Here is a 13,986-nt window from a genome sequence, read left to right as displayed (position 1 = left end):
AATTCTTCCCAAACATGTTAAAAAGCATTTTGGTAGTGACTAAAGCAATAATTAATCTATTGCCAGTATACTGTTGTCATTAGTGCTGGTTTAGAGACTCCGGGCCTTTTTGACCCTCATTTTTATGCAAACAGTAAAATTCAGGTTATAATTAATGTAAAAAAGCAGACTTAGAAGGAAAATAAAGTCAAAAAGGTTATTATGCATACTCTGGAATTAGGGACATAAACTCCTTTGCTCAGTGTTGGCACATTTAACTCAGATCCTTGGAAACTCCAGTTGGCTGAGCCCTTTCAGGACCCACCCACTGCATAAGAACAACAGATGCCCTCTTCAGCAAAACATTGGCCAGATTCACTGTATTTATGCACTGTACTATTTGTGTTTTCTATGTAATAATTTCTCTCCAGGGTATCCTGTTTTTCAGTATTTTGAAACGAATTAATAGGGCAAAACTATAATAATTAATTATAGGCAAAGCATAACACTGAGAAAACTATTATGCTGAAATTAGTCTCTATATATACAACTTGGAAATACTTTTTCAAAGTTTTTTCTTCAAACACAAATTCTCTGAAATTTCAGTGTTAGATGAAATATAAACCAGATTATCTCACAGAACTAATGATGCAAACTAGATTAGCAATCAGACCCTACACATCTTTGTTCAAAGACAGTACTTGATGTATTCATATTAAATAAAAAGAAACTTCCCATGGTAGAGAAGGGACTGCATTGGTTAGGATAAACATTTGTTGATTAGAGGGGATTTGTTTTTAAAGAGACTTAATTGGCATAAAACAAATGTTTTATAATCACTTTTTTTTTCAGTTGATTCAAATCCAGTATTTGACCATATCTTTTTTTTTTGACCATATCTTTTGAAGATACAAATACATCACTTATGCACCAAAAAGAATAAGTAGAATTTTTCTTCTCGAATCTCATAAAACTTATTACACATTGTACAGGTGTTCATCTTAAAAGTGATAGTTAACAATCTCATGATATAGCGGCTTGAAAAAAGTAAAAGATATGTCTTACCTCTTCCCACTGATGTATGTATCTAATTAACCTTGAAAGTCGCAACAAACGCAAGAGACTGAGAATTTTTGTAAACCTCACAATGCGAAGTGCCCTGGCTGTCTTGTAAACTTCTGAATCCATTCCTTTTTCTACAATGAGAAAGATATAATCCACTGGGATTGATGAGATGAAGTCAACCACAAACCAGCTTTTTAAATAATTCATCTTGATCACTTTAGGGTCCAGGATGATTTCAGAACTGTCTTCATTGACAGTGCCAGTCCTAAAATTCATTATCAGGTCCAAAAGGAAAACTGTATCTGATGCCACATTGAAAATAATCCATGGTGTTGTTGTTTGTTCTGTAAAGAATGTGATTCCAACTGGTATGATGACCAGATTTCCAACCATCATTATAAGCATTATTAAATCCCAATAAAACCTACAACAAATAAAAAAATCAGATTTTAATAGACAATAACCATTCTTTGCCCCCTCATAAAGAAATTTAATGACTTATGGTTAAATAAATGAGTACAAGAATGAAGTGTTTATTCTGTAAAGATGGTAACTCCTTCAATGGTTACAAATTAAAATCTAATTAATATATTCTTAAAGCGATGCATTGTTTATAGAATTCTAAAAATCATTTGATATAAAGTATTACTGAAATAAATTCAAGAACACTCAATCCTCCATTTACCTGATAAAAGAACAAAGACAACCTCCCCTATATTTAACAAGTAATATGCATGGAAATAAAGGAGAAGCATAAAACAAGAAGATCTACCTTAAAAATATCATTTTGGGGAAGACTCTTTAGAGATGCTTTGAAGTACTTTATATGTCAAATTACCAATCAATCAAACACTAAGATACTAAAAATACTGGCAATATAAATTATATCTTAGGAGTACAGATTCGGTCAACCATAAATTTTAGGCTAGCCCATGGCTTCATAGTACTCCAAATATTTATGCTTCCTTCTTTTTTAGTTTGAAATGAGAAAAACCAATTTTGTTCTGAGGTTAAAAATAATTGAACAGACTACTCTAGGTTTTAAAAAAAAATTTTATGTTTTATTTATGTTTGAGAGTAAGAGAGACAGAGCATGCGTGGGAGGAGGGGCAAAGAGAGAGGGAGACACAGAATCTGAAACAGGCTCCAGGCTCTGAGCTGTCAGCAAAGAGCCCGACACAGGGTTCAAACTCACAGACCGTGAGATCATGACCTGAGCTGAAGTCAGACATTTAACCGACTGAACTACCCAGGTGCCCCGAGACTGCTCTAGATTTTAAACTAGAATCTACTTAACTTGCACTTTTATCACTGTTTAATTGAACAAATACTTTAAATATATTCCCTCTATTTTTCTAAATAATTCTTCCTTAAAATTTCTGATTTAATTTTCAACATGTTTATGATTACTAGCTGCTTTTTGAAACATTCTCATCTCACCTTATATTAAAATTGGAAGAAAACCAGGAACTTTATTCCAGGTTAACACAGTGTAATTGAATTCATTGAAGATGATTTAATGTTATTTTCACGAGGGTTATTTAAAGTCTATTGACCCTGTAGTGAACAGACTGCATATTTGTTACAAGTCTATACATATAAACATGAAGAAGCAGATCAACTAGCACGACCCTATCATCATGAAATAGTCTCCAGAAATATGAGTTACTTCATCCTGGTCATAGGTATCCTCTTCTGGCAGTTCTGTTGTGTAAATGATGTAAATTTCTATGACAGAAATTTCTGTTAACCAAGATACCTTTATTTTACATTACTTCTCCTTCTTAGACTACTTGGGTTACATTTTGGCAAGATATACAACTGCATATACCTTTCATAGTTACTATCATCCCGACTCTTGGGATAAAAGTAGTAGTACAAGAAAGAACTGTAATAGGTCTTCTCTCCCCTTGTCCCTACCCCCAGGATTATGTAACAGTAAATGCTTGTCGGTTTGAAGATTTCATCAGTCTTGTGTCAAAACTTATCCTCGCATTTATAGACAAGTATACATATACCCACGCCAATCATACATCATGCACTGTCAATTTCAATGACATATTTTCTCTTTTTTTTTCCTACTCTTTTAATGGAAATGCAAAATGTGCCACTGAATACACCAAGGACAGAGGAGAGGTGTAGAGGAGATGCAATATTGTAATAGCTATTTCCCAAAGAAGTGACATCATTGAACTCTAAAATGAAACCGTGTGTACCCTGAGGATTTTCACTTTTCTGGACACTCTTATCAGTCCCATCTGTGAGCTTGTCTCTCTGCCCTCCCCCTGAAGGCTGTTGGGTGTCACGCATAGCTCTTTTATCTTCTCTTCTACACAGGCTCTTTGAGCAATATCACACACTCATCCATGTCTTTATGATTAATTCATAACTGATGACTCCAAAGCTCCACCTCCAGTCCATTCCTGTCTTGTAAGCCTCCTAATCCTCATAATCAGCAGCCTATTAAGTCTATCCCCGTGCATATCTCACACTCATGTCTTACAGCAGGCACATGCTCAAGCTCATCTTCTCCTTGCATATGTATTTCTCACATGTCCCCTATGCCAGGGGATGGAACAACTCTATACCTTATTTGCAAGCCAGAAACCCCGGAGGAATCCTAGAAGACTCCTGGCCTTAAATCTGTTCAATCTCACACTTGATCAGTCACCAAGGCTGTTTGGTTCTTATATCTATGTATAAGTTGTATTCATCCATTTGCCCTTTACAATTCCCACCGCAACTGTCTTCAACTAGAAATTCTCACCAGCTGTTTAATTTGGAGACAAGTTACTTAAATGCTCTCATCTTAAATCTTCTCATCTGTAAAATGAAGATTATTATAGAAACAGGGTTTTCTATACAGATCAAATGAAATAATACATGCACATCATATATCCTAGCATATAACAAACTGTGGTACACAATGCCGGTGGCCTACTTTGTATTCATTTACCTTTCCTTACCAAAAGAAATCCAGTTTTGTGGGGAGCACCCAGAAACCCACTGAAAGATACTCACTTTTACAGACATTCTTGCATTTCTCTCATTAAGACAGAAGATATTTTTAAAGAAAAACAACACATTCTATCCCTCTTACTCAATAGAAGAAATGAAGAGGAAAAAGTGCCATCTAGTATTGTTATAGCAATAATTTTTATCACACCATAGCTTTTTATTAGTGGTACTTAATATGGTCTGAAGCCATCAGGAATCTCATTATCAATATAAAGCTCTATTAAACCTCATAATTTCCTTTTAAAGTATCACTGACTCTATTTTACAGACATAAACACAGATCTTGTTATAGACTTTGCATAATATAACACTTTCTTGAGTTAACATGGATTCATTCCTTATCTAGCCAAGGAAAATACAGTTGTCACCCACTCTAAAAGTATGATATAACTTCTGTTTTTTTAAGCAAAGAATATGCTTCTGAAAAGTGACCTCATGAGACTCTCTTGTCTACCTGCCCACAAGTTTCTTTTCTTGACTTTTTGCTCTGAAATATGAATACTCAGGCTCAGTCTTTTCCTTAATTTTCAATTTCTGAGTCCTATACATCTTAGTATGGAATAATCTTTCCTGTCAATTCCTCTTTCTGTTCCCATTGTCATCTACTTTGGGCAGAACTAGTGCTTGCTTAGAATAACTCAAGCCTCCTGTCTACGGAATCTGGTCAATTCTGCCCATCAGTCCCAGAGCGACTTATCTAACACATAACTTGCCAGGTCAAAAACCATCAATGACTCTCTTGGGGCGCCTGGGTGGCTCAGTTGGTTAAGTGTCCAACTTCAGCGCAGGTCATGATCTCACAGTTCGTGGGTTCGAGTCCTGCGTCAGGCTCTGTGCTGACAGCTCAGAGCCTGGAGCCTGCTTCGGATTCTGTGTCTCCCTTGCTCTCTGCCCCTCCCCTGCTCGTGCTCTGTCTCTCTCTCAAAAATAAATAAACATTAAAAAAAAAATCAACGACTCTCTTAAGTAAAAATAACTCAGCATGGTTTTCAAGGCATCTTCTTTCCTTCCCAGCCTTTTCTTTCACACTTTATGGCAAGAACCTCATGTCTTAAGCAAGAGAGTACATGCACTTCCCTTGGCATCATGCTCACCTAGGTACATGTACAATAGATAGTTTCTTCCATTCTATTAATTCCTTTTCCCATTAGCACTCTACATACCCTTCATGCCTTGTTCTGACACGGAATTTCTTAGTTGTTTTTTTTTTAACCCCCAGAGCAACATATATTTTCAGTATGCTTATATTAGTTTTGCTTTTGTTACTAATTATTTGGTTTTATTTCCTCCATCACTACTGGGTTCAAGTTCTTTTTTTTTTAATTTTATTAAGTTTTCAATTTAATTCCAGGATAGTTAACATACAATGTGTTTCAGATGTACCATATAGTGATTCAACAATTCTATACAGTGCTCATGGATACAAGTCCTCTGAAATTCAAAACTGTATTTTATCTTCTGTTTAACCTCTGCAGTGAATGTAGACAGTATATAGAATAACAAATGATAAGAAGATAAATTAATTGAATTTTGACTGGAAACATACATTTCAGTAGGGATATTTAAAGTAATCCTTTTTATAAGACAAAAAGTAATTAATGTAGCAAACAATTTCTTGACTTATTATTTCTATAAATCTGGAGTTTTACTAATTGAGGATTTTTATAACATAGAAGACATTAAGGCAAATTAAAAAGGAAACAGAGATTAGTAATATATTATGAGGCTAGAAAGCCTGAAAACAAAGAAGTTTTGGATTTGATTCTTGGTTTGGTGTATTGTATTTGGTGTATTGCTTCCATTCACCCTGCTTTATACAGACAACATTTATAAAGGCTCTTAGTTGGACTTTGAAGGCAGAGTAGGGTTCAAATCCTACTTCTACTAGCTCCATAGGTTTGGGCAGGGTATTTAACTGCCTTGAACTTCTTCTACTACTCTTGAGTTTCTCTGCAGGAAGACTGTAAGCACTGATGTATGCATAGTGTAGAGTACAGAACCTGTTATATAGAAAGTTTGTCTGAAAAACCAGCAGAGAGGGAACTCACTGGAAAACAAGTCTTGACCATGACAGTAGATTACCTAGATAACCATTTTTACCTTGTACTGAAAGTAGACAAAATAGACAAAATAAAACAGTATTTCAATCATAATTAATGTATCACTAATAGCTGTAAGCTTAATTATCACTGAGAAATTATTTTTTGGGTTAAGAATCCATTTTCCCCATGAATTTTCAGAGGAGAAAAAGCAGCATTATAAGGACTGATCTGTGATATTAAACTTTGAAGAATTCAAAATTCAGTGACGCTTCTTTCTTTCTTTCTACCCACTTGTATCCCTCTAAAGCTTGTGGTAAATAAAGACAACCCGGCTTCCCTAACAAAAGTTTCTCATCATCCTTCAGGCTTCCCTTCCCCTTTATAATACCTGTAGTAGTTGAAATAGTCTGATGCCGAATATTTCTAACTTAAGGCCTTAAAGAAAATTGTAAAACTACCATATTTCATTACTCGAGGTGCTTGTCTTTAAATTTGTCTAACTATTGAATGAAAGACTCTCTCTGCTTCCCCCCGCCCCGATGGAATAAAATATTTGTAACTAAATGGAATGGAGGAAAGAACTTCCGGTTAAATCCTTGATAACAGATTTATATGTGGCTCCTCTTTCACCTACGGTTGAAGTCAAATTATGTGACAAACCTGTCCTATTTCTCACTTAAGACTCATTCCTAAAAATTGCATTTTTAGATATGAACCATAACTTGGCCATGTTTCTAAACCAAATTATTTATCAATCTAAATAAATGAATGAATATCCAGCTGGATCTTATTAAACATATAGTCCTTGCAATTATTTTTCAAATTTTATTTAAAACTGATTCAATTTTCAAAAGTCCAATAGCCTGATGATTAGATACATATCTTTTTTTTTTTTTTAACTGAGGTACAGTTGACACAAAATGTTACATGAGTTTTACGTATACAACACAGTGATTCAACAGGTCTATCTGCTGTTATGCGGTGTTCACCACAAGCCCAGCTACCATCTGGCCTCATAACATGCTGTTACAATACTACTGACTACACTCCCTACACTGTACCTTTTATCCCGGTGACTTACTCATTTCATAACTGGAAGCTTGTAATCCCCGCTCCCCTTCACCCATTTTTGGACACATATCTGTTGAAAAATGAAGTGCCTTATCATAAATACTGTCTTCTCATAGTACTATCAGTGGCAATTCACCCTGCCAAATCTCAGCAACCAATACCTGAACTTTGATCTGAGGGGTTCTCAGACATCCTTCATCACCTTACAAATCTCACTACTTACAGAATACTCATATTGGGCTTGATACTTTATAGGACATGTGCCTTTCCTAAGCTTTGCAAAGGAGTCTTTCTGGGGCACCTGGGTGGCTCAGTCAGTTGAGCATCCAACTCTTGATTTTGGCTCTGGTCATGATCCCCGGGTCATGGGATTGAGCCCCACATTGGGCGCTGTGCTGAGCATGGGCCCTGCTTAAGATTCTCTCTTTCCCTCTGCCCTTCTCCCCTGCTTGTTTGTGTGTTCTCTCCCTCTCTCGCCCTCTCTCCCCCCCCCCCCGTCTCTCAAATAAAAATAAAATATAAAAAAAAAGAAGTTTTCTTAATCAAGTCTGTTATTTGCTCTAATGCCTTGATATCCTGCAAGGCCACATTATTGCCTATGGGCAGTGTGGAGTGAAGAAACACAGAAAACACAGACAATTCAAATACAGGCTATTTGAAGCAAAAATATACTAGCTTTCTTAACACAGTAAAACATTCCTAAGATCCTAACTGTGGAAAAAATTAACCTAACATATGGACAAAACTAAGTTAAACCATATTTGAAGACATTTAGATGTTTTCAAGTAAACATAGCAATTTACCCAATGAGAATATGAGATGGGTAGAAGGTGCAATATGTTTTAGTTAATCTTATTTATTAAAATGAGCTAATGGAATGGAAATTTAATCCCTACCAAAGTAGTAAGATCTGTACCAATCCAGGAAAAGTAAACAGGTTTTCTACCTCTCCCTTCTGCAACTGCATTTTTTCATTGTGTGTTAATCTTCTAACTGCCAACGTTAATGGCCTTGTATTGGTACATTTACTCTTGCATTTTACAGTGTTGTTTACTCCTCCTACCTGAAACTCTCTTAAACCTTTAGTTTCTAAGATTCTGCATTTTCGTAGTTTCTCACTTGTATTTATAAATTAGCAGAAGTTTATTTTCCTCAACCTTTATCTGACTCCTCTTCTTCCTCTATTAAAGTAGGCAGTCTATGTGATCATCTCACCCAGCTTTTCAGCCCTCCATTTACTCCCTCCTTTGGTCACATCAACCCCCAAATGCTAATACGTGAACATAATATGTCAATGTAAGTAATATGTTAAATAAGTGGTTCTCAAATCCATCACTGGCCTTAACTTCTGAGATGGAGTTATGGATTTCTAACTATATTCATGATAGTTAGTCCCAATGGAACAGCCGTCTCAACAGGGTGAAATCTACACCAATTAACCTTCTGGCCCCAAAATAATTCCCCTGATATTTTTATTTCTGTTTATTATAGCATAGCTACCACTGCTGCTGCTCCTTCTGCTAATGCTTCTTCTCCTCCTTCTTCTTCCATCCCCCACCCTCCTCTCTTCTTCCTTTCGGTCACCCACGAGGCATAAAACTTAAAAATTATCCCTGACTCCTCTGTCAGCCAGCTCTGGCATTTGATCATTTGCCCAGTCTTACATCCTTCTAATACAATAGTTTTCATATGCAGCTTTTCTCTTTGTTCCATTGCCAACATTTTATATGAAGTTATTATATCATTATTCTGCTTACTAATTTTCCTGTTTCTACCTGCCCTAGTAAATTACTTTCTATTTATATCCAGACTTCCCTATTGCATGCAAAATGAAATGTAATCATCCAGAATCTTCTAGTGTATCCCAAATCTGTATCTTGAAACTTATCTTTTTTTGTACATACATGTTCCTTAGCTAAATTTAAAAAGACTATTTTCCAGATTCTTTGTTTTTGCCACTGCCTAACAAATGTCTGGGATTTCCTCTTCCTAAAATCCAAATTCAACCTCCACATTTAGTCTTATTACTGCAATGGTCAACCTAAATTTAATGCCACTACTCTCTTTTATCCAATCCCAGCCCAGGTGGGGTTCACCTCCTCCCTGCCTCTAACTCTTATCGCAATTTTTCTATGTGATTTCCAGCATTTGAGAGCTCCTACAAATGAACAGTGAATATCTTACCAAAATATGGTACCAATAATAATTTGGCAAAGACCATTTAATAAGTGATGTCTGAAAATACCGCTCTTGAACTTATTCCTAGCCAAACTATAGGCCAATCTTCTTTACACTTAAATTGCCTAGCAAACAGTAGATATACTTCCAACTTCCCAATGATCAAACCCAAATTAATCACATTTATGTTAAGAAGGGGTTGTTCCACCATTATAAGATTTTAATTAAAATACATGATCATTTGTTCCTTTAAATGGTTTGGAAATTAAACAGGTATAAACTTTTTTTTTTTTTTTTATCCTTGAGTGGTAGAATTATGACGCATATTTTCCAACTTTTCTAATTTTCTTGTTTTAGACAACGGAAAGAAAGATATCATTCAAGGGTATTTTCATTATGGCATTCAAATTTATTTTAAAGGAAGGCCACAATTTTCATTCCACTGAATCAAAACACCTGTTTACTCCCAATTGTCATGCATGAAATATATATCTGCAAGTCTACATGGCTTTAATCAAAAGGTACAGAATGGAAAAGAACTCCTTAAAGATTAAGTAGTTTTATGCTGCAGTTTTCTATCTTTATGATGACATATAGATTTTCCATAAACATCAAAATCATTAACTTATAAAAGATGAGTACAAAATATATAAAATAGCTCCTAGTGCTTAATTTTAGAGTTCTTTAAAAACAGTCTAATCTAAAACTACTCCTTAGTTTCTTAGCCTTATTTAATTTACTGTAAGTGATTTTTTAAAATTGTATTCTCCACTGTGACTCTCAGCATTTCATTCCTTTAAGGAAAGCAAAAATATTGTGAGTGGTCATGTCAAACAAAATGCGTGCTAGCACCATTCACTCTAGTATAAAATTCATTAAGTTGACATCCATTTTTTTAAACTATTTCCAAGGATGGACTAAAAGAAACTCCATATTAACTAACCTTACCACTAGATAGTCCCATGACACAGACATTGAGGACACCTTTATTTTAAAGCTCAATTAAATGACCATTAGTTCCTAAGGGCTTTATATTTGCTGATATACTTTGGTCCAATCACTGCGAAATTTTGCAGAGAAGGAAGATGACTGACTTCTTCCCCGTCTGAATACATAGCTAATTTAAAGGTTTATTCAAGTTGGAGGTTTTAATTTCAGAATAATTCTTCCCTCATTCTTGCCACAATCTTCCCACCACACTGCTTGTTCTTGAATTGTCCGGTTTATCTTTCTCGTCACTGATAATTTAGGTCACTTCCCCTGTGTTTGTTACCTGCAAATCTCAAAAAACCCTTATCCTCTTTGTTCATTCCTAAGCCGCCAAAGCCACACAGATCCTTTGTATTACTGCTGCAGCTTGAAGGTGTGATGGAAGGTTCAAAATCAGTATCAAAGTATATTATTGTGTCCTCAAGTCTGAAAAATGCTTACATCTTATGGAAGTTTTTGAATGTGTTCAAGATCCTGATTTCTGCATATAATTCACCTCACTGAATACTTAAAAAGAAAGCAACATAAGGGCGATAAAGTATAGGTAAGATTTATTTCTTTTTACTTTTTTTAAGTTTATCTATTTTGAGAGAGAGAGAGAGAGAGAGTGAGCACAAGTTGGGGAGGGGCAGAGAGAAGGAGAGAGAATCCCAAGCAGGCATCAGTGCACAGCCCAACCTGGGGCTCGAACCCATGCACTGTGAGATCATGACCTAAACCGAAATCAAGAGTCGGATGCTTAACCCACTGAGCCATCCAGGTGCCCAACATTTATTTTATAATAGGCACTTTGTAAACACTGTCACATTTGATACTCAAAATAAAAAGTTGGCAGCATCATCTAAATTTAAGAGGAACCTGAAACCCAACCAACTAAGGTCTGTTCTTAAATTCTTGTAGGCAGGAAATGAGTAAAATTGCTTTTGAACCTATGACCAACTTTCATCCTTATACACCTTCCACCATATTTGATGCTTGAATAAATGATTCAAGAATATAAGAGTAATATTAAACAAGCACAAAACTTTCCCACACTTTGTAGCATAGTAGGGCAGCACAACCAGACTTGCACCTGTCCTTATCAGTTACCTATCTGAAATGAAAACAAAAAAAATCTGCCTTGGCCTGCAAAGTTATCTCACTAGTGTATAAACCAAAATCAATTCACATGCTCTAAAGGCAAAAAGCATTTGGAAAACAAAAGTCAAATTTAGTACCAAATATTTTCTTCAGGTGGTTACATTATAACAATTCCAACAAATATGTACTAGCTACCCTCTGCACAGTAGATATTGTTCTTAGCACTCTGAGAAGGCAAACACATATTATGTACAAACTCAAGAACTTCCAACTTAATAGGAAAATGAAAACTTGTACTTAAATAAGACTAGGACAAAGTTTAAGACATGTTCATAAATAGTACACGGTAAGCACTCTGGGTTTCCAAAAGAGAAAAACAATTGATCATCCATTTTAAAAAGTACTACTATTAAAGAAATTTACAGAAAGCATTTGCTGAGGAGGTCCTGAGGTTGCATTTTATTCACAGCACAAACATTAATTTATCAACAAATATGTTCTGCTTCCTAGGCTTGTCATTAAGCACCAAAGAGAATTAGACATAGCCCCAGTCCTCAAGAAAAGAAGGTCTAGGAAAGATAAACAACAATATTTTCTAAAATATTACAAGTTCTATGACAGACATAAAAAGAGCAATCCTAGGATGGGCAGACCAAGGGGAATGATCAAGTCTTCCTTGGGGGAAGGACAGAAGAACTGGGCAGGATTTCAAAATCAGTAATTGATACTTACACAACTACAAAATCTTGTATTGGTGTGCACGATGCCACACATATTCACTGAGTATTAAAACAATCCTAATTTCTAGGTTACCACTAGGAATACCAAGAGAAACAGACACAATGTAGAGTTAAAGGGACTGAATGCCATGAAATCTATAAGGTCTGGTGGTGCATTTACGTTTTAGTTAATGCTTTAGCTGTTCCATTATAAAACAAATCCAAGGCTACATCGAGTATTTTCTCTTCATATATTTTAAAACCTTGTTTTCCCAGTTAAAATGAAGGATCATGATCAAGCACAGCCAAGAATGTAATCAAATAAAAGCTCAATTAAAAATGTTACATCCTTAGGGGTGCCTGGATGGCTCCATTGGTTGAGCCTCCAACTCTTGATTTCGGTTCAGGTCATGATCTCACAGGTCGTGAGTTTGGGCCCATGTGCTGTTAGCACAGAGCCTGCTTGAGATTCTCTCTACTCTCTCTCTGCCCCTTCCCAGCTCATGCTCTCTCTCTCAAAATAAATAAATAAACATTAAAAAAACTTGAATGTTACATTCCGCTTATAGTTATAGATTTTACACTACTATATTTCCCTCAAAATACTTTAAAAAATCATCAGTATCTACTTCTTTTTAACAAAAGACTTTTGAAGTTGAAAATTATTCATGTCCTAGATTTTAGGTTCTATAGAGATAAATAGAAATATTACTTCCATTTAGCCTATGATTTTTCCCTGAAACAATAATAAAGATATTATTTCATAGTTAAATTACATTGAGGTTTTTACCCACTGGCAGCTGCATATTATCTGAGGAGCAGACTGGGTGATTCGTCAAGTACATGCTTCTACCAGGAACATATGTTCCCAGGTTTGTAACAAGTATCAAGGGTATGTTGGCAGAGTACCATTTACTGTGGAATATTTAAGAATTGAGGACCAAGTTTCTTTAATTGTCTGGGTAATTCACACAAATATCCGGGCATATTTTAAGCACACCTGCCAGTAGGAACAATTTTCAGTCACCTACAGAGGAATCAAATGAATATGCGCTCCACATCACTTCTGCTCCCCTCTATGTGTGTTTCTGCATAGTTTTAACTTGAAATATGTTTGGCATCTTTTCTTTCATCCCTTCCTTCTTCATTCAGTGACATTATTAAATGTTGTGGGTTTTTTTGTTTGTTTTGTTTATTTGCTTTAACAGACCACATATCCAAAATAGGATGTTGCTCCATAGATAACTGAATCCTATTAATAGGCAGGTCTTATATGTGCTTTTTTATGTAGCCCATTGCCCTGCAGGAAATTTTAATTTTTTTTAATGTTTATTTATTCATTTTGAGACACAGAGAAAGTGTGAGTGGGGGCGGGGCAGAGGGGGGGGGAGAGAGAGAGAGAGAGAGAGAGAGAGAGAGAAAGAGAGAGAGAAAGAGGATACCAAGCAGGCTCTGTGCTGTCAGCACAGAGCCCTATGCAGGACTTGGTCCCAGGAACCACAAGATCATGACCCTAGCCAAAATCAAGAGCTGGTCATTTAACAGATTGAACCACCTCAGGCACCCCTGAAATTTTAAAGCTAATTATAAATTTATTAAATCCTACAAGAGGTTTTTCTGGTTTGTACATTTCAGTTCATTTTTAAAAAACAGCTTCACCTTCAGGTAAGTGACAGGCTGTGTGTTTAGCTTCTTCCACAGCTAAGAAAACAAATAACAAAAACAGAAAACTTGTGAGGAAATAAAATTTCTGGGTTTTCTAGGTACCAGAGAGATAAATGGGGGGGGGGGAGGACCCAAGAACTGATCTTATATATGTGTCAAAGAGAACAATACTTGAAATA

The 13,986-nt window shown here is 35.7% G+C and overlaps 1 protein-coding gene across 1 annotated transcript in view; it reads right to left on the bottom strand.

The window, feature by feature from the left end:
* The window catches only part of HCN1 (hyperpolarization activated cyclic nucleotide gated potassium channel 1), a 392,613-nt gene that overhangs the window by 343,762 nt on the left and 34,865 nt on the right, over positions 1-13,986 (bottom strand). The window contains exon 2 of the mRNA XM_049648096.1: positions 1,045-1,468. Coding sequence (XP_049504053.1) covers positions 1,045-1,468 — 424 coding nt within the window. The remainder of the gene's footprint in view (positions 1-1,044; positions 1,469-13,986) is intronic.

Source organism: Panthera uncia (assembly GCF_023721935.1).
Source record: "Panthera uncia isolate 11264 chromosome A1 unlocalized genomic scaffold, Puncia_PCG_1.0 HiC_scaffold_17, whole genome shotgun sequence".
NCBI classification, from domain to species: domain Eukaryota; kingdom Metazoa; phylum Chordata; class Mammalia; order Carnivora; family Felidae; genus Panthera; species Panthera uncia.
This window is presented reverse-complemented; position numbering and strand designations above follow the sequence as displayed.